Raw genomic sequence first — 27,975 nt, 5'->3', positions numbered from 1 at the left:
TCGTCAGCAATACATATCCGAATGTCATCGTGCCCTGCACCATTCTGGACAAGCACGTTTTCCCTGCCTGCCTTGTTGGTAGATCTCTAATATATAAAGCACACGCACAAGACTGATAGAGGCGTGTTTCATCGGAAGGTGGTGGCTGTGGTGTTTTGAAGAAATTGTGTTTTGAGATTATCGATAAAAGAAAATTTGATTTGGGAAGAAGAGGATAGATGGGAAATGTAAACGGGAGAGAAGACGGAGAGAACAGGGCTGATGGGAACGGATCCAACGGTGAATCAACCATCCGAGCTGCCTATTCCCATCGAACGGTTGTTTCTTCCGATTCCATGGCTAATGTTAACAACAACAATACTAATAATTACAGTAATGCGACGCCGCCTCACAGCCCTGCTCGCTCCGCTTCCCCTCTTTCATTCGCTTCTCAGGTTTTCTTTTCGTTTCTGTTTGTTTTATGTATGTGCATATCATGCCAAGTAATTGATAAATGATGTAATGCAAAAATGGGAGCATTTACCAAATTCAAACACAGCAACACAATCAGTAGAATTCAAGGAAATGTTATTCGGATTTTGGAGTGATCGATTAGCTCATCGTATATAAATTTTTAGCCAACACAGACCTTTTGATATGCTTGTAATGGCTTGCTCAAATATGTATTGCATAGGAGATTTGTGCAGTTGTTCTCAATAATTGTGGTCTTTGCATTTGAGGAACTGTAGAGTGTAGAGGAGCTTTGCGCAATTTGCAATTTTCAAAAGATTGTTTTACTTGATTTTTGAAATTTTATTTTTTGTAATTTTTTAATTTTAGTTGATAGCTAACAACTACTCGAATTCTCTATTTATCCTGAAACATTGAAATTTAAATTACAGATGCCAATGTAATTAGATATATGAAATCATATTCAGGTTTTTTTACTTTCAAGGGCACATGATCTCTCAAAGGGAGCTACTGAGTTGTGATCATATTTTTTTATCCTGTTCATTCATCCATCTTTTTTTTTGTGTGCCGCAACTCACTGCCATGGTTTCTGAATATCACGGGTTACATGTTGTGACATGATATGGTTTTGTGAACTCGCAAAATCCAATGAAACTGGTAGAGTGTAGATTACTTGCATTTGTTAAATTTTGTTTCAAAATTAAAATGATGGATATAATTTTCTGATTATTACATTTGCAGGTTCCTGTAGCTCCCTTGCAGAGGCCTGACGGACCACCCTTTTTAAATCAGATGTGGCAAAATGAATCTTCTAGAGTTGTTGATCATCCTCCTCAACAAGGAATCCCGACCATTATCACCTGGAACTATGGTGGTAATGAAGTGTTTCTGGAGGGATCTTGGGACAACTGGATGTCAAGGTAAGACAGCCCTTTTTTATCATAGAATATTGGAGAGGCTAATGCATATTAAAAATTGGAAATTGTAATTGTTTCTGAGGAAATAAAACTATGAACAGATTATGATCTGGTTGCAGGAAGCAATTGCAAAGATCTGGTAAGGATCACTCTCTTCTGCTGGTCCTCCCATCAGGTATATACCATTATAAGTTCATTGTAGATGGGGAGTGGAGATATATTCCAGATCTTCCTTTTGTAGCTGATGAGATGGGCCGTGTTTGTAATCTTCTTGATGTTAATGTAAGTATCTGTATCCCTGTGCTTGCACCTGTGACAGTGGATGATTTTTTTTTTCTATAGAAATTTGTGTCTCTTGTTTATCGGGAGTTTATTAGTAGTTACACATATTGAGTGCTAATGAATTTGACATATTTTTGTTTCCACACCATTGCACATTTTTACTCGTGCTTGCATGCATATTCAGATGCAGATGCTGTCTCTCTCTTTCTCTCTCTCTCTCTCTCTCTCTCTCTCTCTGTGTGTGTGTCAAATGCTTGGTAGCCATCAAAATTAATAATTCCCTCATCATTGCTATCAGATTCTGTCTCTTTCTAGTTTTTGAGTTGGACAACAACAACAGTTTGTTTATTAGAACAATTCCTATTAGTATGCTCTCTCTCTCCTCAATAGCAATGCCCTTTAGCTTCTTATGCTGGGAAGGTTTGATTGATGCAATGGTTGGTTGAAATGCCATCTTTATTGAACTATTCTTTTATATTTCTTCTCAGTATCCCTTGCATAAGCTGTTTCTGATCTATACTAGAAAACTCCTTATCTATATTAATTTGGATCCTATAATTAAGCTCACCATGGTACCTTGTGATCCATAAATGTTTCTCCTCAAAATTAGTTCAGCAACTTGCTTATCAATTCCAAGTTTTAGGTATCAACATCCTTTTCAATTTGAGTAAGCGCACACTTGGTAGTACAATTCCTTTTCCATAATTCACACTGAATGGGAAGGATTTTTTCCCTCTGTAGAAAGAGATGATTCTCCTTAATTTCAATTAATCTGTACATGGGTATATATATACAATTGATTCCTATAATTGTGTTCTACTAATTAGGAAGAAATTCTAAATAAGAAATCCTAAATAGGAATACAGAATACATAATATACAGAGAAATAATATAGTGATTGACTTACCATAACACTCCCCCTCAAATTGGAGCATAGATGTTAATCATACGCAACTTGTTACAAATGTAGTTAATCCTAGCTCCATTCAGAGTTTTTGTGAAGATATCTCCTAACTGCTCTCCAGTTTTGATGTGTCCTGTTGAGATGATCTGTTGTTGAATCTTTTCACGAACAAAGTGACAATCAATCTCAATATGTTTGGTCCGCTCATGAAACACCGAATTAGAAGCAATATGGAGAGCAGCTTGATTATCACACCACAATTTCGCAGGCAGTGAGGTCTTAAAACCTGTCTCATCTAGTAATTGAAGTATCCACATTGCCTCACATACTGATTGTGTCATGGCTCTGTATTCGGATTCAGCACTAGATCGAGAAACTACACTCTGCTTATTGCTTCTCCAAGACACCAAATTTCCTCCAACAAAAACGCAATATCCAGTAGTTGACCTCCTGTCAACTTTAGATTAAGCTCAGTCGGCATCTAAAAAACATTCAATATTCAAATGGCCATGATTACCATATAACAAACCTCTTCCTGGAGCGCCCTTCAGATAACACAAGAGTTGTCCCAAGGCTTCCCAATGAGCAACAGTTGGGGAAGACATAACCTGACTTACCACACTAACGACATAAGCAATGTTAGGACGAGTGACTGTAAGGTAGTTCAATTTTCCTACCAATCTCCTGTATCTCTCTAGATCTTCAAACAACTCACTATCCCCTGCTAACAATTGTAAATTTGTAGTCATTGGTGCACTACAAGGCTTAGCACTTAATTTTCCTGTCTCTGTCAATAGATCGATGATATATTTTTTTTTGAGACAATAAAATACCCTTCTTCCTTCTCATAATTTCAGTACCCAAGAAATACTTTAACAATCCCAAGTCTTTGGTCTGAAACTGGGTTTGGAGGAAGGTTTTAAGAGATGAAATACCTGCAGAGTCACTCCCAGTGATGACAATGTCATCCACATAGACTACCAGGAGAATTAGACCAGCCTCAGATTGCCTATAAAATACTGAGTGATCATACTTACTCTTTTGCATACTAAATTCCTGTACTGCTTCACTGAATCTCCCAAACCAGGCCCTAGGACTTTGTTTCAAGCCATAAAGAGACTTCCGAAGCCTACAAATTTTACCCAACCCCCTCTGAGTAACAAACCCAGGTGGTTGCTCCATGTACACCTCCTCCTGAAGATCACCATGAAGGAAAGCATTCTTGATATCCAATTGGTGCAAGGGCCAATCATATGTAGCTGCTAAAGAGATAAACAAGCGAACAGAAGTAAGTTTAGCTGCAGAAGAAAAAGTGTCAGAGTAATCCATATGTCTGAGCATATCCTTTTGCTACAAGGCGTGCTCTTAACCTAGCCACAGAACCATCAGGATTTACCTTTACTGTAAATATCCATTTGCAACTAATAGCTTTCTTACCAGTGGGCAAAGGCAACAGTTCCCATGTACCATTAGCATCTAAAGCCTCCATTTCCTCTTTCATAGCAGCACACCAGCCAGGATGAGACAGTGCCTCACCAACAGTATTAGGGATAGAAACAAAGTCTAAAGAAGTAACAAAACACCAAGAACAATAAGACAATTGATTATGAGAAACAAAAGAAGAGAAATGGTAAGTAAATGAACGTTTGCCTTTACGAAGAGCAATGGGTAAGTCTAGATCAGAATCATGATCAGTATGAGGTACAGGATCTCCCAACGAAGTAGCTGGTGGAGGATCTGAGTCAGGAATCTCCAATCTCCTAGAATAAACATGAACAACGAGAGGTCGAGTAGGTCTAGAGACAGAAGGAACAGGCTGTGGGAGAGGACTAGATATTGGTTGGACAGTATATATTAAGAGATCATCCTCCTTCCCCTGACTCTCATACATAGATGATTGAGGAAAAAATGGAGTGGACTCAAAAAATGTGACATCTGCAGAAACAAGAAAACGATTAAGAGTATGACAGAAATAACGGTACCCTTTTTGGAGCCGGGAGTACCCAAGAAAGACACATTTGAGAGACTTTGGATCCAATTTAGTAACCTGTGGACGAACATCACGCACAAAATAGGTATAACAAAAAATACGGGGTTTAACAGGGAATAAAGATTTTGTAGGAAACAAATCAGAATAAGGAATATCCCCATTAAGGATAGAAGACGGCATACGATTGATCAAAAAACATGCCGTAGAAACTGCATCCGTCCAAAAGTGTTTAGGAACTTTCATATGAAAAAGAAGAGCACGAGTTACCTCAAGAAGATGTTGATTTTTTCTTTTGATCACGCCATTTTGGGATGGGGTATCCACACTGGAAGACTGATGAAGAATGCCATTTTGTGTCATATAAGACTGAAATTGTGTTGAAAAGTATTCTTTGGCATTGTCACTTCTTAATATGCGCACAAAAATATTAAATTGAGTTTTGATTTCATTACAAAAGGCACAAAAGATAGAAAACAACTCAGAACGATTCTTCATTAAATATAACCAGGTAACACGAGAGTAATCATCAACAAAAGTAACAAAATAACAAAATCCAGTTTTAGAAGTAACAGAACAAGGATCCCAAACATCAGAATGAACTAACTCAAAAGGGGATGAAGCCCGTTTATTGACTCTAGACACAGAAGACAAACGATAATGTTTTGCAAACTGACACGACTCACATTCTAGTACTAATAAAGACTGAAACTGAGGACACAGCTTTTTCATGGTAGACAAAGAAGGATGACCCAATCTACAATGAGCTTTAAGAGGTGTTAAGGTACTGGAGCAAACAAGCAACCGCGGTACATGATTTTCCAGAATGTAGAGACCACCAGACTCACGTCCTCTACCAATAATCTGCTTCGTCGTAAGATCCTGAAATAAACACTGGTCAGGAAAAAAAGAAACAGAATAATTTAAGGTACGAGTATGTTTACTAACAGAAAGTAGATTAAAAGAGAATTTTGGTAGACACAAAACAGATGACAAAGAAATTGACGAAGTCCGGTTCGCAGTTCCAGAACCTATAACACAAGAAGTAGAACCATCAGCTAAAGTAACAGTAGTGGAAATAAGATTAGACTGAAAAGCAGATAGAAGACTAAAATTACCTGTCATGTGATCTGTCGCACCAGAATCAATAACCCATTTGGATGAGGAAGATACAAGGCATGTAGTAGATTTACCTGACTCAGCGATTGCAGTGACAGAGGAACTGGTAGGCTTTAGAGATACCTAATACTGGGAAAACTATGTAAAATCCTTTGCAGATACCAAAATAATTTTCTCAGAGGAAGATACTGTAGAATCCTCTGGTGCCATATTTGCCATTTGTGATCGCTAATTTTTCCTTTGAAGTTGCGGACAATTATATTTTGTATGGCCAGGCTCATGGCAATAATAACAAATGACTCCTCTTGAGTCCTGATTAGAACTAGCCTCTCCATTATGCTGATTACTTCTGTTGCCTGTAATTCCTCCTCTACTTCCTCTTCTATTACCCTGTTGTCCATTTGGATTACGGCTAATAAGAGCACTACTGGCAGGCTGTGAAGATTGGGTACTCTCTGTACGAAGGACCCGTGTGAACGTTTCATGCAAAGAAGAAATCTCAGAACTGGAGAGAATTTGAGATTTAGCAATCTCATACTCTGAATGAAGGCTTGCAAGAAAACTCATAACAACCAGTTGCTTCCGTTGAGCCTGCTGAACTTTCACATCAGGACTAAAAGGCAACAATATATTAAGTTCCTCATATACCCGTTTAAAATCCATAAAATAAGCCGTGAGAGACTTATCCTCTTTTTCAGCATGGTAGAATGCCTTACAAACATTATAAATACGGGAGATATTCCCTTTACCAGGATACAGAAAATCTAAGTAATCCATCAATTCCTTAACAAATTCACAGTGATTAATTAAACTAATTACCTCACTGTGAATCGAGTTCCGAAGCTGCAAAAACAACCGAGCATTCTCCCTCAGCCAAGTTTGTCGTGTATCATCAATAGGTGGATATTTAGTAAGGTGATCATCCTTATCAATGCTACGCAAATAGACCCTAACAGTCTTACTCCATTTCAGGTAATTCGAACAATTAAGTTTGTGTTTTGTGATCTTAGTCATCATCGGAATCACATCAGAAATAACATTCTTATTGTCTGCCATTTGTTGAGACAAAGAAAACTAACCAAAACGCTAATGCAAAGTGCTTACAGCAGCAAAATAACCCAAAATCACAAATAAAGCAAATACCGAAATAGAATCTGAGAGCCAAACCTTAGAAGTCCTTTAATGGTGTACTGGATCAAGCAATAGCACAAAGTAGTGGAATGAGGGGGTTGAGGCGACGCCGGCGATGTTGATCGGAGTCGAAATGGCCGGTCGGCGGCCAAGGTCTCTCCTGAGCTGGGTGGTGAGAACAAATAGTCACCTTAGATAGATGACCTGCTCTGATACCATGTAGAAAGAGATGATTCTCCTTAATTTCAATTAATCTGTACATTGGTATATATATAAAATTGATTCCTATAATTGTGTTCTACTAATTAGTAAGAAATCATAAATAAGAAATCCTAAATAGGAATACAGAATACAGAATATACAGAGAAATAATATAGTGATTGACTTTCCATAACATCCTCCATCAAATGTCTCAGCACTGTCAAGCTAGTAATAGGAAATTGTCTAGCATAACCTTTCAGACAAGTGACTTGCTTTGTCTTCATTCTTCACACTACGATGTACAAGATGTTTCGTATACGAGTCAACCAATCATGTGAATTTTGTGGATCAGCATCTCTAATAAATTTAGGAAATTAATTTTTGATTCCATAAATGGGCTTAGGAGAGTAAAATGGGGCAAGTGCTTGTGGGCCCAACACCACATTGGTAGTTGGAAGTGGATGTGCATGGACTATAGTGGCTTCTGTAGCTAGAGGTGCAATTGGGACAATTGTTGTAACATATTTAAGAGGCACCATCTACAGCAACACTTTTTACTTTGTTATTCAAGCTTAGATGATCTAATATCATTGTTGATTTCCAAGATCCCTTAACACCAATTTCAGAAACAAATTGATTTTTAAAAGTATTGGCATGAGCAACTGGCTCTTCAAGTCATTGATCAACAGAGTGTTTAAGTTTTTGGTCAACTTTCTTTAGCTGCTCAGATAATTCAGCATCTTGCTGTTGGAGTTGCAGAAAATAATCATTTTTAATCAGATTGCAGTAGCTCAATAGTTGCTTGTATGTCTTTCTTCTTCCTTTTACTACTTCTTGAGCAAACAAAATGCAAATACTGTTTCTCTCTCTCTCTCTCTCTCTCTCTTTGTCCTATTTTTTTTAAGAAGAAATTTTAGCAATATCATTAGAGTGGTAGCTACCATTATCTTGCAAAAAGTCAATTTATCATGAGAAATTAAAATAGTGGGAATTTGAGGTTACATGGAACCATCAACAGCACTTGATGGCTTTCCCAGTGAAGTTCAGGCATGTGAATGATGGGAATGGAGAGATAGGCAGTTTTTGACTTTGGATATGGTGGCCTAGTGAGGTTTTGTTAACAGTTGTGAGATTGGTGGAGAGTTCAATACCAAGGCCTTTTCATTGGATTAGAAGTAGTAGAAGAAGAAAATCATATTTGTGGAGTGCATTACCCATTTTCCTTTTCTTTACCTGAAGGTGGCTACAATTAGACCCATAATTGAATTGTTGCATTGCAGTCCTATTTCTAATTATAGAGCTATGCAAGTAGAAAGATCTTGTGGAGGAAGTCCAGAAATAGTTTTTGAGACGCAAAAGGAAAAGTCTCTTTGTCCATATGGAATTACGGACTTGTTATGGCTTTGTTCCCAACTTGGAAAATTTTCAAGGAGAGTTGTTTTGGAGTGTCGTTCAACTATGGAAGCGATCTTTCTCATTAGCAGCTTGATGGAGAAATATAGAGATGTGAAGAAAGATCTACACATGGTTTTGATTGATTTGGAGAAGGCTTATGATAGTGTTCCAAGAGATGTCTTATGGAGTGTGTTTGAACAAAAGAGGGTATCTATTAAGTACATACAAGTGTTGAAAGATACGTATGAAGAAGTAACTACTATTGTGCGCACAGTGGGAGGAGACACGAGATTTTCCGATCTCAATTGGATTACACCAAGGATCAGCTATAAGCCTTTACTTTTTTATATTAGTTTTAGATGAATTGACGAAACATATACAAGAGAGTATTTCTTGGTGCATGATGTTTGCGGATGATATTGTTCTGATAGATGAGATGTGAGAAGGAGTCAATAGAAAGCTAGAGCTTTGGAGAAGTACTCTAGAGTCAAAGGGCTTTAAGTTAAGTAGAACGAAGACAGAATACATGCATTATAAGTTTAGTGAAGGCCAAACTAGTGATAGGGAAGGAGTTAGTTTGGATGGAGTGGTACTGTCCCAAAGTAATCACTTTAAATATTTCGGCTCGGTCCTTCAAGTAGATGGGGGATGTGAGGAGGATGTTAGTCATAGGATTAAAGCCGGATGGTTGAAGTGGAGACGTGCTACGGGAGTTTTATGTGATCGCAAGATTCCCAATAAGTTGAAAGGAAAATTTTACCGTACAGCCATGCGATCGGCTATGTTATATGGTAGTGAGTGTTGGGCACTGAATGAGTTGTATGCGTCTAAAATAAGAGTTGCAGAGATGAGAATGTTAAGGTGGATGAGTGGCCGTACTAGACTAGATAAAGTCCGTAATGAGAGTATTAGAGAAAAGGTAGGAGTGGTGCCAATTGAGGATAAGTTGAGAGAAGAGAGATTGAGGTGGTTTGGTCATGTGAAGCGTAGACATACAGAGGCTCCAGTTAGACAAGTAGAGTACATTAGGTTAGAGGATAGAAAGAAAAAAAGGGGTAGACCTAAATTGACTTGGAGGAGAGTAGTACAACATGACTTAAAAGTATTACACATTTATGAGGATTTAACCCAAAATCATTTAGAGTGGAGAAAGCGAATCCATATAGCCGACCCTTAATTTTTGGAATAAAGGCTTAGTTGAGTTGAGTTGTTGTGGAGTGCTATACCAATGAAAGTGGTGGAAATAGTTTGAATACCTTCTCACTTGTGTGAAAGGATGGTGCCTAATTATGGGCTTTAGCCCTATTAATTTGGTAAGTACTATGTTTAAACTTTTGACTAAGGATTGTTTTGATAGATCTTATGTGGTGGTTGGAAATACCATTTGACTTCTCATTGCAGTTCCAAAGGGGTAGGCGAATATTGGTGCAAGATTTGTCATTAACAAAGTTGTGGATGATGTTACAAAAAGAATTAGCAAGTTGACGTGCTCTTGAATTGGATTTTATGGGCGCTTGTGATTGTGTTAATTTAAGAATTTTTGGTAAGGTAATGTGTATGGAGCTTGTGATGTATATTAGTGGTTATTGTCAATATGTATATCATTTCTAATTCTTTATTTTCTAGTTAGAAGGTTTATCTATTTGAATGTGATCTAGTAGGCATGAAGCTTGGAATCACATGCATGATGACTTGGAAATGATTTTTCATATTTCTTTCTTTTCTCTGTCTTATTAGTAAGAAGGTTAGTGGAGGTTCTTTTATTTAAAATAGGAGAATACTCATGACAATGGGACAATCCATTTTGTATAGCCTTTTCTCATCTATATTGTCTTCCTAATCTTTTTAGGCCACGCATTTTATATTTTTATGCTTTGGATGACTCTATTGTATCATTGGATTTTCTTTCTCTTTTGTTTTGTTTTTTTTATATATATATTTTTTCTTTTCTCCAAAAAAAAAAAAAAACCAAAAAGAAGGAAAGAAAAATTTCTCCATGACAAAGGAATAGTTGACCTTTTGTTACTTAAAAGGGCAACTTGGATTTGTCAAGGGATGTTTTATGCAATTCCTTTTTAGTCATTTTATTTTCAATCCTAATTCAAATGAAGTTTCACTCTCCAACGGACTATAATATTTGAAATTTTCCTATGGTTGAAGTACTTGATAAAGGCTATTGACCAAAATATGCAACAACAACCAAGGTTAAATCCCAAATTAGTTGAGGTCGGCTATAGGAATCATTTTTCACCATTTAGCTCTGTTAGACACTAAGTTCGCATCACTATTGACCAAAATATGTTAAAAGAATTTAATAAATCAAAATATGTATTTTTGAAAATTTCTACGAAAAGATAGTGGTTTGAAGGAGAAAAAGCTAAAAATCATCAACATTGACAACCCAAGTGGCTATTTTTCCTATTGTGTCAAAAAAATATGAAGGCTGCCTATTTTTCTCTGGTATGCCTCCTAATATTCTTCCTTTTATTCTTCCTCCCCCTTTCTCTATTGCATTTTCCCCACAAAGCCTCACATTTTGTTGCGCTCAAGCCCCATAAAATCATTTTTTACTCTTTGCTCTCCACTTTTTTTCCTCATTTTGTGCTTGTCACTGGCTGCATTTTTGGGAGACAAGTAGTACTATTTAGTGATGAAAATTTTGGGCCATTTTAGTGAATTTTATTATTTATTTTATTTTTGTGATATTTATGCTGAAAATAAAAAAATATTGTTAATTTGAGAAGAGAAGCATGTGTATGAAAAAAATAATTATTAGGGAGAGTGAGAGATTTTGGGAGAGAGAATGAGAGAATTTGTTACAAGTGGGGAGAGTTTAGTAGAGACATGTGATTTTGGGAAAGGGAGAGAGTGAGACAAATTGTTTTATGGAGAGTGATAAAGATTATCAGTCGGGGAGAGAGAGAGAGAGAGAGAGAGAGTTTAGGGAGAGTGGTAGAGATTTAGTTATTATACTATAAATAAATATATCATCTAGGCATTTTAGAACAGCTTATTATAATTGATGTTGACAATTGATTTTGACAATTGTTTCTCATCCCCTTTGAGTGTTCTTGGTTCTACATCAACTAGAGCTTGTTTAGCAGCAAACAAATTCAATTTTCTATCTGTTCACACGACTAAGTTGTTATGGTTTATGTTGGTAAAATGTTGTTGAAGTAACTTTATCAATGTGAGTGCTACAAGTGATATAATAGTTATTTTCTTAAATTAAGAGTAATGAAGTTATTGACTATAGTGGCTATCACAATCGCATTAAAGTATGAGATTTTAATATGGGGCATATATGGACTTAGGCTTTTTAACCTCAACAGTTAGTTTTTGAGTTGTGGTTCTCTTAAGTTCGTATCAATGATATCAGAATTGTCTATTATGTCTACCAGTTGTAATTGTGCAGCATATGTAGTGGCGCCGAAATAGCAGTGTTCGCTCGGGGGCTAGATTAAGCTAGCACAAAGTCTGCCTGAGTAGGCGCCAGGGCTGCGGAGCGTGGTGGAATGAAACGATCCCATTGCAAGGAAACTTGTGTCCCATATTGAAAGTATGCTATTTCAGTATGGGACATATATGGATTTGGGCTCTCTAACCTCAATAGCTAGTTTTTGGGGTGTGGTTTGGAGTGACTGTTCAGTTGATTTGTTTTATTCAGTCCAAAAATTTTTAAAACTGAATTGACTTGAAAAAGCCAAACCAAATTATTATTAGAACCAATTAACCAAACTAAAATAATAAAATTCATCTTGTCTAGTTTACTTGGTTTTGATCTTTTATTATTCAACCCAAAATTAAATGGATATTTTGAATTGGTCTTCAATTTTGGATAAAAAAACATGTAAAAAATATTGAAAATATAATTATAAAATGTAATTTGGTTATTTCAGTTATTTTAATTTTTTGAAGGTGAAAACTGAAATAAATTAAATCAAATTTATATGAAAACTGGACTGAATTAACTAAAATTCATTGTTTTGGCTTTGTAATTTAGTATAAACCCTAATGGTACTGTTGCTAGTGTTAGTGGTGGTGATGTTAGGCATAGAATGGGGGATGGGGTGGGCTGTGGCAGTGGGTTAGTAGTGCACTAATGCCAGTGGTGATGCAACATTGATAGAGTTGTTGCTGTTGATGGTGGTAGTGGATTGGAAGTGGTGGAAGCATGGCGTAAAGAATCCTCCATTTATCTTTCAATTAAAAAATACTTGTAAATTAAGGGGCTAAGGTGAAATTTATGAAACTAGCTTTAGATGTTTTCTATGATTGGTAAAATTTATGAAACTAGCTTTAGATGTTTTCTATGATTGGTAAGAATTTTCAAATTGGAAGCAAATTGATGCATAATTTGCATCTAAAACACCGCATCCCCCCCGCAACAAAAGCAAAAAAAAAAAAAAAAAATTACTTTCTTCAAACACTAAACTTTTCCAAAAACCTGTTGTGAACTGTATAGTATAAGCATAGGAGAAGAATTGTGCTTTCGTGGCCTCATCAACACTCCCCAAAGGACAATTCTGTCCTCCGATTAAAATATAATAAGGATATGGTACATTTTAGTTGTATAGTTGTACATATTGACTTTCAGTCTGGCTTGAACTGAGCTGGTTGATTATCATGTTAGCAAACGGTAATCAAAGAACTTGGGTTGAGCTGGTTTAATGTGGTTGGCTACCATGATTAGGTGTAGATATTCTTTTTCCTTAAAAACTGGCCGATTAACTTGCATGCTGTATTTTACCGGTGAAACTGCTCCTTAATTTGTACCATTTTTGAACTTGCATATATCTTTCTGCTAAGTCATTTTTATAAGTTTTGGTGTCTTGGGAATTGGTGTCATAAATCCTACTTCACTTAGCGTTATTGCATAATCATTTATTTGTAGATGTGCCTTATGGAAATCCTTCTATATGAGCAGTTACAAAAGACTATTATTTGAATAAATAGATGTGCATAATCATCTAGTTATAGATGTTCTTTATAGAAATCCTTCTAATATGATAAGTTATTTTTTAATGCCATGGAAAAATGTAGATGAAATATCAATATTTTGTTTACTGAAATCCATTCATTACTACATGCAGAATTATGTGCAAGAAAACCTAGACAGTGTGGCTGAATTTGAGGTTCCACCGTCCCCAGACTCCACTTATGGTCAGTCATTTCCGACTGAGGAAGATTTGGCAAAAGAGCCATTAGTTGTTCCACAACAGCTGCATCTTACTGTTCTTGATATGGATAATTCAAATGAAGTTTCTTCATCAAAGCCCCAACACGTTGTGCTTAACCACCTTTTCATTGAGAAAGGATGGGCATCTCAGTCTCTAGTTGCTTTGGGACTAACACATAGGTTCCAGTCCAAATTTGTCACTGTTGTCCTTTATAAGCCTGTCAAACGGTAGCACTCAGCACCCTCCTTTTTCAAGCTTCTTGGTAAAGAATAGATAATCACTTCTAAAATTATGGCCTTTGTGAATGTATCTCTATTTATAGTATGCTCAAGACTTCTTCATACTTACGTTTGATCTGTTGTAGTTTTGAACTCTTCATTTTTCAAGCATTTTGCTCCCTTTTAATGTTTTCTAATAACGTCTAGAGCAGGGAAAGATAAATTTGAGTGCCCTGGTTAGTACTGGTAGATCTTGTTTTCTAATGCATTGTTGCTGCAGCGCTTTTTGTTGTATTCTCGAAACTTAGTTCTTCATTCTTTGGACTGATCGGTGGAGAAATGTAAATAATTTGAATATGGAAAATATTTTTTGAAGAAAAGATTTTCTGAGAAAAATAGATATTTCAAGTTCTTTGACAGCATCACAAGACTCTAGTTGGAAAAAATATCTAAGGGTTGGTCCACTCAAACTGAAAAAGCAGAACTCTTCATAAAAATTAATGTTTGGAGCTACATGTACCAAGGGCAGGCATGGGAATCAGTGGTGCCTTCATCTTGATTGCCAAAGCAGCTGTAGCTATAATAATAACGGCTGTTCGTCTATCTGGCCGGTTGTCGTATGAGATATCTTTTTCTATATTGACTTGTTTGCTTATCGAGATTCTCACATTTGTTTTTTTCTTTTCATCTTTGAATTCGGCACCCCAAAGAAGACTCAAAATTATTTTTTTTCTTTTAATTTATTCATTTTATTTGTTAATTATTCCATAATTTTATAATTTAATATTATAATTTATTATTATGCCATGCTTACATAATGATGATGTCATTGAAGTAATTAAATTTTGAATTTTTCTATTTCTTAAATTTTTTTTCTCCACACTTCTTCATTTCTAATATATTTTTTAATATTTTAATTTCCTACATTTTAATGGACATTAAAGCCAAGAGTCACCTCTAAGGGTGAATTGATCATATTGCCCTTTATCGGTCTGATCAAAATTTTTAATAGCACTAGATTGCTTTCTGAACTTTGATTTAATTATTTAAACTTATTATCTATTCTTTTCTGTGGTTTTCACATTTCCAATAGCTTCGCAATTATCCTTAGGCCTGGGGTGTTACAGAGTCCCACACGAAATTAGGGTAGTAACTAATCTCGCAGTTACTTTCCGGTACAGTCAACCATCACTGGAACTTCGGCTCATTTAACCCATTATGCTTTGTTTTTCTTATTTGTATTTCACCTTTATATAATTTTTAATAATTTTTATTTAGGGCTTTTCTAGATGACACATATATAGTTCTAGACATCCTGATTGTCCGGACAGACACCCGTCACCGAAATAGTAGAATGTATAGATTATTTAATATGAGGGTGTTACATATTTGCCTCCCTATCGAGCTTATTTGACATGCTCGCCCTAATGAAGGAGTATATCTGCTTGCCTACCGGGTAGATTTGACTTGCTTGCCCTAATAATGATGTATATCCGCCTACTTAGTGAGCTGATTTGACTCGCTTTTCCTAACGAAGGCGTATATCTGCTTGCCTATCATCTGATTTCCCTCGCTCTCTTAATTAAGGTGCTTATCAGCTACCTCCTAGACTGATTTGACTTGTACACCCTAATGAAGACGTATATCTGCTTGCCAAATGTGTTGATTTGACTCATCTACCTTAGCGAAGGCATATAGCTGCCTTCCTATCAGGCTGATTTCACTCAACTGCACTAACGAAGGCATATATCTGCCTGCCTACAGGGCTGATTTTACTCATCTGCCCTATCAAAGGCATTTATCCACCAGCTTACTGAGCTAATTTGACTTGAATGCCCTAATAAAGGCATATATATGTTTGCGCATTGAGTTGATTTCACTTGCTCGCCCCTAACGAAGGCGTATATTTGCTTACCCACCAGGTTGATCTGACTCACCCACCCTAATGAAGGCGTATATGCTTGGTTGATTTCACTTGCTTGCCTTAATGAAGGCATTCACCTACCTATCAGGTTGATTTGACTCGCTCACCCTAATAAAGGCATATATCTACCTGCCTACCAGGTTGATTTGACTCGCCTGCCTTAATGAAAGCATATATTTGCCTAGGTACTAGTCTGATTTCACTCGCTTAGCCTAATTAAGGTGTTTACCCACCTACCTATCGAGTTGATTTGGATCTCTCACCCTAATGAAGGTGTATATTCGCCTACCTGTTATGTTGATTTTAGTCACCTGTATTAATGAAGGCACATATATGTTAGCCTACTGGGTTGATTTGACTTGCCTGTGCTAACGAAGACATACATTTGCATGCCTATCAGGCTGATTTCACTCACCTGCCCTTTCAAAGGCGTTTATCCGCCTGCCTACTGGGCTGATTTGAAGGCATATATTTGCCTACGTACAAGGTTAATTTCACTCACTCACCCCTAACAAAGGCATATATTTGCCTGCCCACTGGGATGATTTCACTCGCCGCCCTAACGAAGGTGTATATCCGCCGGTGTACTGTGTTGATTTAACTCAGTCACCCTAATGAAGGTGTGTATTCACCTACCTATCAGGCTGATTTGATTTGCTCACCCTAATGAAAGTGTATACACACCTACCTATTGGGTTGATTTCACTCTCCCGCCTTAACGAAAGCGTATATCTGCTTGCTAATTCAGTTCATTTGGCTCGCTCGTCCTAACAAAGGTATATATTTTCTTGCTTACCAGGCTTATTTGACTCACTTGCACTAACGAAGGTGTATATTTGCTTGCCTATTGGGTTGATTTGACTCGCTTGCCCTAACAAAAGACGTATATCCACTTACCTAATGAGTTGATTTGACATGCTCGCCTTAATGAAGGCGTATATTCGCTTACTTACTATCTGATTTCTTTTGCTCTCCCTAATTAAGGTGTTTATTCGCTACCTCTCGGGCTTATTTGACTCGCTGACCCTAATAAAGGTATATATTTGCCTGCCTGCTCTACCGATTTGACTCTCCTGCCTTAATGAAGGTGTATATCCACCTTCCTAACAAGCTGATTTGATTTACCTGCCAAAACGAAGGTGTATATCCGCTTGCCTAGTTGGCTAATTTCATTCGCTTGCCCTAACGAAGGTGTATATCCGCTTGCTTACCCTGCAAATTTGGCTCACTTACCCTAACAAAGATGTATATCCGCTAGCCTATTGGGCTGGTTTCACAAAATTGCCCCAATTAAGGTGTTTATTTAGCTACTTGTTAGGCTGATTTACCTTGCCCACCTTAATAAAGCCATATATCTGCCTAGCTACCATGTTGATTTAACTCGCTTGCCTTAATAAAGGCAAATATCTGCCTTTTTACCGAGCTAATTTGACTCGCTCGCTCTAAAGAAGGCATGTATCGGCTGCCTACTAGGCTGATTTCATTCACCCACCCTAACAAAGAAGTATGTCTGCCTGTCTATTGGGTTGATTTAATTCACTTGCCCTAATAAAGGTATATATTCACCTACCTACCGAGTTGATTTGACTCGCCCACCCTAATGACGACATATATTTGCTTACGTACTGGGTTGATTTTCTTTGCTCGCCCAAACGAAGGTGTATATTCACTGCCCATTGAGTTGATTTGACTCGTCTGCCTTAATGAAAGCATATATTTGCCTACCTACTGGTTTGATTTCACTTGCCCGCCCTAATGAAGGCACATATCCACCTGCCTATTGGACTGATTTGACTCTTTTGGCCTAACGAAAGTGTATATTCGCTTTCCTATCATGCTAATTTTACTCGCCTACCCTAATGAAGGCGTACATCCGTTTGTCTACCAGGCTGATTTGACTCACCCAGCTTAATGAAGGCATATATTTGCCTACCTAACGGGTTGATTTCACCCCTTTGCCCTAATTAAGGTGTTTATCGGCTTGCCTAATGGACTGATTTGACTTGTCCACCCTAATTGAGGCATATGTCTGCTGCCTACTGTATTGATTTTACTCACCTGCACTAAAGAAGGTGTATATTTGCCTTCCTACTCTCTGATTTAACTCGCCCATGCTAATAAAGGCGTACATCTGCTTGCCTACTAGGTTTATTTTGGTCACCTACCTTATCAAAGACATTTATCTGCCTGCCTATCGAGTTGATTTACAGGCGTATATTTGCCTACATACTGAGTTGATTTCGCTCACTTGCCCTAACGAAGGCATATATCTATATGCCCATTGGGCTAATTTCACTTGCTTGCCTTAATGAAGGCATATGTCCACCTTCCTATTGGGCTGATTTGATTCGCTTACCCCAATGAAAGCATATATTCACCTGCCTACCGGGTTGAATTCACTCTCTTGCCTAACGAAGGCGTATATTTGCTTGCCTATTAGGCTAATTTTGCTCGCCTACCCTAACAAATGTATATATTCACCTGCCTATTAGGCTCATTTAACTTGCTCGCCCTAGTGAAGGCATATATCTGCTTGTTTACTAGGCTGATTTGACTTGTTTGACCTAATAAAGATGTATATCTACTTGCCTAATGGGCTGATTTAACTCGCCCGCTTTAATGAAGGTGTAAATTCACCTGCCTATCGTTTGATTTCACTCGCTCTCCCTCATTAAGGTGTTTATCGGCTTGCCTAATGGGCTGATTTGACTCACTCACCTTAACAAAGGCATATATTCGCCTGCCTAACGAGTTGATTTCACTCCCTCCCCCTAATTAAGGTGTTTATCAGCCTGCCTAATGGGCTGATTTGACTCGCCCACCCTAATGAAGGCATATATTCGCTTGCATACCATAGTAACTTTACTCACCTACACTAAAAAAAGGCATATATTTGCCTTCCTACTCTTTGATTTGACTCGTCCATGTTAATGAAGGCGTTCATCCATCTACCTATTGGGTTTATTTCAGTTACTTGTCCTATCATAGGCATTTATCTACTTGTCTACCGAGTTGATTTAAAGGCGAATATTTGCCTTTATATCAGGTTGATTTTGCTCACTTGTCCATAACGAAGGCATATATTTGCCCATTGGGCTGATTTCACTCGCTCACCTTAATGAAGGCGTATGTCTACCTGCTTATTGGGCTGATTTGATTCGCTTGCCCCAATGAAGGCGTATATTCACCTACTTACCGGGTTAATTTCACTCTCCCACCCTAATGAAGGCGTATATCTGCTTGTTTATTAAGCTAATTTGGCTTGCCTGCCCTAACGAAAGCATATATTCACCTGCCTACTAGGCTCATTTGACTTGCTCGCCTTAACAAAGGCATATATCCACTTGCTTACTTGGCTGATTTGGCTTGTTTGCCCTAATAAAAATGCATATCCGTTTGCCTAACAGGCTGATTTGACTTGCCTGCCTTAACGAAGGTGTATATTCACCTACCTACTATTTGATTTCACTCGCTTTCCCTTATTAAGGTGTTTACTCACTGCCTCTCGGGCTGATTTGACTTGCCCACCTTAATGAAGGCATATATCCACCTTCCTACTATGCTAATTTGACTCATTTGCCCTAGCAAAGGCATATATCTGCCTTTTTATCAGGCTTATTTGATTCCCCCGTGCTAATAAAGGTATATATCTGCTTGTCTACTAGGCTGATTTCACTTGCTTGCCCTATCAAAGGCATTTATTCATTAGCCTACATGGCTAATTTGACTTGCACAACTTAACAAAGGAGTATATCTGTCTGTGTATTGGGTTGATTTCACTCGTTCGTCCCTAACAAAGGCGTATATTCGCCTGCCCACTGAGCTTATCTGACTTGCCTGCTCTAATGATGGTGTATATGTGTGCTTATCGATTTGATTTCCCTTACTCGGTGTTTATTCGCTTGCCTATTGGGCTAATTTAAATTGCCTGCTCTAATGAAGGCATAAATCCACCTACCTAGTAGGCTAATTTGAATTACCTGCCTTAACGAAGGCATATATCTGCCTATTTATTGGGCTGATTGCCCTTACTTAGCCTAATTAAGGTATTTATCCACTTACCTATTGGGCTGATTTGAATTGTCCACCCTATTGAAAGCATATATCCACTTACCTACCATGTTGATTTTACTCGCCTACACTAACAAAGGCATATATCTGCCTTTTTATCGGGTTGATTTAAGTCGCCTATGCTAATGAAGGCATACATCCGCCTGCTTATCATGCTGATTTCACTTGCTCACTTTATCAAAGGCATTTATCTGCTACCTATCGGACTGATTTGAAGGCATATATCTGCCTATGTAATAGGTTAATTTCACTTGCTTGCCCCTAAAGAAGGCATATATCTACCTGCTCACTAGGCTGATTTCACTTATCATCCTAACTAAGGCACATATCCATCGGCATACCCTGTTAATTTCACTCAGTTACCCTAATGAAGGTGTATGTTTGCCTACTTATCAGGCTAATTTGTTTCACCCAGTCACCCTAACGAAGGTGCATGCTCGCCTACCTATCTGGCTAATTTGATTTGCTCGCCCCTAATAAAGGCATTTAGGCGCCTGCCTATCGGGTTAATTTTACTCTCCTACCCTAACGAAGGCATATATCTGTTTGCCTATCAGGCTAATTTGGCTAGCCCGCCCAAATGAAGGCTTACATCCACTACTTACCGGGCTCGTTTGGCTTGCTTGCCCTAATAAAGGCATATATCTGTTTGCCTACTGGGCTGATTTGACTAGCTTACCCTAACAAATATGTATATCTACCTGTCTAATGGGTTGAATTGACTTGCCTGCCTTAACGATAGCGTATATCTGCCTGCCTACCGTCTGATTTCACTCGCTTTCCCTAATTAAGGTGTTTTATCTGCTTGCCTCCTAGGTTACTTTGACTCACCCACCCTAATGAAGGTGTATATTCACCTTCCTAGTTATTGTGCAAAATCCCTACTGTAGTGAGTATTGTTCCCATGAGAAACTAGGTGAGTACTAAACTAAATAGCAACTATGACTATCTGGACTACCAAAAATGATGACGAGAGAATTAAAACTAAATTAACTGAAACTACTAAAATAAAGGTAAGCAAGGCAACTTGATTAAAGAAAACAATTAATAAAAGCAATTTTAGAATTAGGAGTTCACACTTTAACTTACTATAGATCTAATATCATTTATTTAATAAATTGGAAAGTTGTTACTTTGATGGAAATTAATCCTAAACTATCTTAAGTCCTTTCTCAAGGCATTCAAGGTGTATCTCAATTAACCTGAACCCTACATTCATGGCGATCAATCTTAATTAAGATCCTTTAAGCTCTTTAATTAATTATGCACTCCATATATAATTGTAGCCTATCTTTAGGTCAAAAATCCTAAGTTCAGTATCTTGATTTTCTAATATTAATCTTTACTTTTCAGTCTTTTAATTAATATTTCGAATCATAACTAAGTGGAGCTCTACACAAAGCATGATTAAGATCACAAGAAATTGAATCAAAGAATAAGGTTTCAAATTTATTAAATAAAATCAATGCAAATCTATAATAAAATCGAAAGTGCTATATTCCTAATTCTAGAATTAAGAAACTACTCACTCATGGTGAGTTTAACAGTTAACATAAAAATAAAATAACAATGATAAAGCATCTAAAGAAATAAAACAAAGAAAACTAGGTACAAGACTTTGCAGCTTTGAACTTGTGAAAACTTGGTTGTGTATCTCTCCTTTGAATCTTGTGCAAATCTCTCCAAATTGACGAAAAACTAAGTAAGAATGTGAAAAATGTGACCAAATTGATGAAAAAATAAGTAATAATGTAAAGAATGTGATCCTTAACTTGTTCTTGACTTCCTATATTTATATCTAGCATAAAAACCTTCAATTCGGAGTCTTGGAGGCCTTAGAAGTCTGTCTGAGTCGTGCGAAGCAGAGTTGGAGTTGATTTGGAGTTTGAGCTAGAACATTTTACATGACTCATGCTTCATTACATGGGGCAGGGCGTGTAATCTTCTGGAGCTCTTCAAAAACCTTCGAAATTTGGTTGGCAGAAAGTTACACGAGCCAAGGACCTTTACATAGGTCCCTTTACACGGCCCGTGTACTTACTCTTCTTAGCACTTCTCTTGGTAGGCTATTACATGGGCTAGGGCACTTAGTGCATGGCCTGTGTAATTTTTCATAGTGCATAATCTGCTCCTTTTGACTTTCCAACTTTTTCAAATATGCTCTAGGCCTTGGAATTGCATAAATTTTCTAAATAAAATATAAAAATCATGGAATTAAGCTAGAGTAGCTAAAAAATCTAAAAAGCAATGAAACTAACAAGAACCTGAAGGATCGGAAGCATGAAAATTATTAGATTAGAACATTAAATTCAAAACTTTTCTTCTAGAGTCTCATGCATCATGCAAGATTCATTATTTACCTATTGATTTCAATGTTCAATTGCATATTAAAACACTTTTAATATGTATTAGGATCTACATTTGCCATTTAAGAATTTTGAATTAACAGATTAATTCATTAAAACCCTAAATTAATTCAAGAACATGTGCACTAACCTTTTGATGCACTGTAGGTGTGTTTGGTACCTTTGTGAAGCACCTAGGACCCCAAATGTTGTCCCTCTAGTTTGTCCACACCAAGATCACCAATGGCAGCCCCTTGAACAGCTTGTCAAGCCTTGCCAACCAATTAGAAAATAGGGATTTGCCTTTAGAGAGGTTATAGATGTATACAGGACACTAGAAATAATTTCTAGCAATTTTAATTCAAGAGAATATGGGCAATTCTCTTTGAATTGATGAGAGAAGAAAAAGAAGAGAGGAAGAGAACTTCAAGGGTGGCGGCACCTCTTTTTTAAAAATCAGAATGTTATTTCATTGTTTCATAACATCACATTATATAATTAGGTCATCACTTAAAACCCTTGTCACATGTCATATTCTGATTGTACCTTAATTTTAATTGACCTAATCACATTAAGCCAAGTGTCAAAGCTATATTTAATCTTGACTTTGATCATCTTACATGATTGGAAGACAAATGGCAAGCTTATATGATACCATGTGTCACCATCTCATGGTGTCACATGTTACCCTGTGAAATGATCAAATTACCATTGTGTTGTAATTTTGAGTTCTCAACCCAAAATAATTATTTCTCATCTTCTAATTAATTTATATCAAATATAAATTAATTAATTAATCTCTATTAATTAATTTGTCATAATTAAATTCATATTTAAACACTTTAAATATAAATTTAACTTATACTATACATCCAATAACCTAGATTTGGTTTCAAGTCATGCTAGGGACTTTGCAGTCTTATTGCAAACCAAACCTATTTAATTAATCAATTAAACTCTTTAATTAATCAATTAAATTACATTTAACTTGGTGATTACTTGTGTATGTGTGTGATCACTAGGCTCATCACTAATTGGCAATGAGATATGACGTTAACTCTTAATATCATCAGAACTCTTTCTTACCATAAATGATTTCTCTAAATCATTTTATACACCTTATAGACTACGGTTAACACTTAGCATAGCATGCCATGGCCATCCAATTAGTAATAAGGAAAACCTTCAATGAAACTTTAATCATATCTTACCATGCACTAGAATCTCTCTGTTACAAAATCCCAATTTGGGCTGGAGTCATGGTTTATGTCAAACCCAATTTGCTATGAATATTATGTTCTCTTTTAATTCCAATTCTTGATTAAAAAGATTTTCTCATCAGAAACTCTTTTCTGATTAAATCTATCTGTCTTGGCCAATAACTTAAAATATCAAGAACAATTAAATAAACATATGATTTTATCCCTATTTACTTAGGGTAACAGATTCCATCTTGATCAACACCTATCTCCATATATAACTTGTAGGAGCCAACACATGCCCATATACCCATTGTCACACCTTACCCCTCTGTAAGGCATAACATGATCCCGTAGAATACTTAATGAACTACCGAACTTCACTTACCAATAACTCATTAAGCACCCTACAAGGGATTTTAAAACAAATTTCCTTACTTTCGGTAAGTGGTGAGCATTTCTAATAAGTATTTAAAACATGAACTTAAGTGGAAAGCTAGTTGAAAATTTTGGCCCATTTTATTTTTTCGCAAATTTTATAAAAATTTTGACAGAGTTCTGTCTGTATTTTGAGAAACCGGTTCTTCAAATACCTGTAAAAAGCACTTCTAAAAATTTTTCTCAACAACTGCTTCAATTTCATACTCAATCTCAATCAATTTCTCAACTCATTTATCAACTTTCAAATTTCAAATCCACTATCCAATGATCATTAAAATACTAGCAATCCATTTCACTCAAATGAAATAAAATAGCAGTTCTTCTTTACAAACAATACTGGCGCTCCCCAAGGTGACACACTAGGGCGGATGAAGCCCTTGTCAAGCAGTTCTTGCAACTACACTTTCAACTCTTTCAATTCTGCAGGTGCCATTCTATATGGCGTTATGGAGATTGGGTCCACACCAGGCATAACATCAATCTCAAACTGCACCTCTCTTTTTGGAGGTAATCCTGGCAATTCATCAGGAAATACATCCGAAAAGTCACATACAGTAGGGAGACCAAAAGTGACTGTCTTCAGTCTACAGTCAATCATGGCGTGATGCCTGGCTAACTAATCCATGCCCAAGATGATATCATAATCTCTGAAGGGCATTTCAATCAAATCTGATAGGAAAACATGTCCTTGGAGCACCAAAGGACAGTCTCTATAGATTCTAACGGACTAGTTACTAGCACTTCAAAACCCATTTGGACACATGGAATAGCAAGTGAACTGACTATGCTAGTACTAACATATGAATGGGTTAAACCCGGATCAAACAATACAAATACTTATTGATCAAAGATAGAAAATGTACCGGCTACCACATCAGAAGTCTCAGCTACCACATCAGAAGTCTCAGCCTCTTCTCGCTGTCTCATTGTGTAGACTCTGGCTGAAGCACTTCCTTGTCTTTGATTGACCAATCAGACTGATCGCTCAAGCAAGGCCTCTACCTCTGCCTCTTCCTCTGCCAAATGACTGTGAACCTCTGGGAGCAGGACTCTGAATAGATCCCTCGGTAGTAGTAGGAACTGGACCATATCTCGGAGCACTAGTACAATAACACTCCCCCCCATGAATCTTGCCACAAGTCTCACAGGGGAGGGTAGAATGTGAACCCCTACTCGACTGCTGACCAGACCTAGGGGGTCTCTGTCCAGAGAATCGGCCCCTACCAAATCTTCCACCTCGACCCCTGCTGGGTCCACTAAACTTCTTTTTCTTTCCAGAGGTAGCCCCATAACTCTGCTCAACTGATTTTTCCCCCTTGTCTTTTTCTAATTTCTCGGCTTTTTCCTTCACTGGGGTTGCTCTGCTTCAACTCTCTCCAGTTCAAGTGCTTGAGACATAAGCTCTGAGAAGTTGCTGTGTCGAAATCCCACAACTTGCATCCTTATGCTGGGCTTCAAACCCTTCTCAAATCTCTTGCAGCTTGCCTTACTGGTAGTAAGGAGACTCTCCGCATAGTGACTCAAGCGGGAGAACTCCCTCTCATACTCTGCCACTGATCGATTTCCTTGTTTCAAACTCAAAAATTCTTACAACTTCTAATCAACATATGCGTCTGGGATGTATTTCTGTCTGAACTCTCTGATGAAGTCATCCCAGGTCAGTACTGGTGGTTCAGCTAAACTATGGGGGATGGTCTTCCACCAATCATACGCATCCCCTTGTAGTAGCGACACAGAGTATTCAAACTTCAGTTCATCTTGGCAGTGTAGCTTCTTAAATACTCTATCCATCCTTTCAAGCCATTACTCTGCCTCTAGCGGGTCTACTGTACCCTTAAATTCAGTAGCTCCATACTTCAATAATTTATCATACTGTCTGGATCGAGGCAGTGGTTGTGCCACTGGTGTCTGGGGTGAAGCTTGAGCAGGCATACTCCCAGCCATTTGCTGAAACATTGCCGCCATCTGCTGTGTGAACTGTGCAGGAAATTGCGACATTTGTGGGGCTGGTGCGACTGATCCACTGACGTTTTGTAGAGCTGGGGCTCCCCCTTGTGCCTCAGCTTCAACATATTGCTCAACTGAGCGATCCCCTTCTTCCATTTCAGTCTGAAGTTAGGGTATCTGCTGAACAAGTAACACATGGAGATTCCCTCCGTTAGTTCATATTTATGATGTAATGCACTGTATGTAACAAATATGGACATTGAGCAGTTGTACTTAACAAGGAAAGACACAAATTCTCAAGTTAAAATATAATTCAAAAATTTGCTATGATACCACTAAAACATGTCACACAAGCCCCTCTGAAGGCATAACATGATCCCGTAGAATACTTAATGAACTACCGAACTTCACTTACCAATAACTCATTAAGCACCCTACGAGGGATTTTAAAACAAATTTCCTTACTTTTGGTAAGTGGTGAGCATTTCTAATAAGTATTTAAAACATGTACTTAAGTGGAAAGCTAGTTGGAAATTTTGACCCATTTTATAAAAATTTTGACAGAGTTCTATCTGTATTTTGAGAAACCGGTTCTTCAAATACCTGTAAAAAGCACTTCTAAAAATTTTTCTCAACAACTGCTTCAATTTCATACTCAATCTCAATCAATTTCTCAACTCATTTATCAACTTTCAAATTTCAAATCCACTATCCAATGATCATTAAAATACTAGCAATCCATTTCACTCAAATGAAATAAAATAGTTCCATTCATAATTCATTAAGGACAAAACAGTTTATATACATCCTTACAAAATTTACATTAAGAGAAATTCAACTAGAATTTATTACAAACTTTACACAAGCTTTATACAAGCTGCTCAAGACCGACTTTACATGTCCATACATTTATGTGCAATACATACATCAAAATAAATATTTACAGGCAGGGTATAAATTATACCCGATAACTTCAAGCTGATAAATCCTCAATCCTCAGCAGCTCAGTCTGCTGCTCCTCTAGTCTCTATATCTGTGATAGCAATAAAAGCTATCACTGAGTACTAGGACTCAGTGGTGCACAACATACTAAAATAATATTTATGCAGAACTTAAATCACATTTATTCGAAAATTTGACTGAACATGAGAATTAAATACAAATCATGCATTATGAGATTTTAATCCCAAACAATTTCATTTTGAAGTATCAAATCACATTTCATAAATCCCACAGTTAGATCATGCCATTCGAAATAAATAGAATCTCAATAGCCAAAGGCTAAAGAGAAATCACATCACAAGGCTAGCTAGCTCAAATATATGGATATCCATTCACATCCTCTTCTACTGGCACACCTCAACACTTCTCCAGAGAAGGAATCAAAATTCGAAACTAATTACCCCCACTAGTCGTGCTAGTGAGGTGTTCAAATATGTGGTCATGATACTGTGGTTTCAAAACTTATCTTAACAATTTGCTAAATATTGTCATTTCAAATATACATAATAAATTTCAACAATTTAGATCAAACATCATAAGAATGCCATAATCCAATATTTCACATTATTCAAAACAGTATGCAAAAGATGATTATTAAAAAGTATACGTTGTGCACAAACCTCAAACGAGTCGCCTCTTGGCCTCGACTCGGTTCCTCGGGTTCCTTCCCGGTATTCTTTTCAACTGAAACACACAATTTTATAATGTTTCAGTACTAGAACTTAACATAAATCCAAAATAAATTTAGCTTCACAATTACTTAGCTCTAACGTGCTAAATTCGACGTTCTTTAAATTTTGTGTTTCGGGTTACTATTCACTACACTATTCAAGTCAAATAGTTGACTTTCTAAGGCTTAATAGGTATGGGAACTCCAACTTCACCCACATACCACATTTTGGTCATTAAACTTGTTGGTTTTGGTCATTTTCTCAAAACTTAGGTCATTTTGGCAAAATTGCCAATTTTCGGTTTTGGTGCTCCGAAGTTGCACTATTCCATTGGTCTATCTACTGTTGGAATTTGACAAAACTTCCTTCATAGAAAATGTTCCTTATCGTCTTAAGTGTATTCTCATTTTTGGATCACCTCAATCGGAGTTTTGTAGCTCAAGTTATAGCCAAAATAAATTTACTGTTCACGCAATCGCTCATACCGGTATCCGGTTCTGGCAGATTTTTGATCGAACTTTGTTCAGTAATTTGGTCAAGTTAAGTTCATAATTTGGCCTAACTTTCTTCACATGAAATGTTCTACTATGT

At 37.1% G+C, this 27,975-nt stretch overlaps 1 protein-coding gene and 1 non-coding gene across 2 annotated transcripts; both read left to right on the top strand.

Moving 5' to 3' along the window:
* Positions 1-163: 163 nt before the first annotated feature.
* Positions 164-13,971, top strand: LOC110656622 (SNF1-related protein kinase regulatory subunit beta-1). The gene is made up of 4 exons (XM_021813491.2): positions 164-434; positions 1,192-1,370; positions 1,487-1,649; positions 13,480-13,971. Exons 1-4 carry the CDS (start codon positions 219-221, stop codon positions 13,795-13,797), a joined length of 876 nt encoding a protein of 291 aa, XP_021669183.2. The 5' UTR covers positions 164-218; the 3' UTR covers positions 13,798-13,971.
* A 381-nt stretch (positions 13,972-14,352) lies between these two features.
* Positions 14,353-14,456, top strand: LOC131183712 (small nucleolar RNA snoR109). The gene has a single exon (XR_009151749.1). It is a non-coding gene; the product is annotated as a small nucleolar RNA snoR109 (small nucleolar RNA).
* Positions 14,457-27,975: the final 13,519 nt, after the last annotated feature.

The sequence above is a fragment of the Hevea brasiliensis genome, chromosome 9, assembly GCF_030052815.1.
Source record: "Hevea brasiliensis isolate MT/VB/25A 57/8 chromosome 9, ASM3005281v1, whole genome shotgun sequence".
Lineage (NCBI taxonomy): Eukaryota > Viridiplantae > Streptophyta > Magnoliopsida > Malpighiales > Euphorbiaceae > Hevea > Hevea brasiliensis.
This window is presented reverse-complemented; position numbering and strand designations above follow the sequence as displayed.

Excerpts from the sequence above, each read along its gene's own strand:
- LOC110656622 (XM_021813491.2), top strand. The coding sequence starts at position 219 with ATGGGAAATGTAAACGGGAGAGAAGACGGAGAGAACAGGGCTGATGGG. Across the intron at positions 435-1,191 it reads CTCTTTCATTCGCTTCTCAG|GTTCCTGTAGCTCCCTTGCA; the intron begins GTTTTCTTTTCG and ends TTACATTTGCAG. Across the intron at positions 1,371-1,486 it reads TGGGACAACTGGATGTCAAG|GAAGCAATTGCAAAGATCTG; the intron begins GTAAGACAGCCC and ends ATCTGGTTGCAG.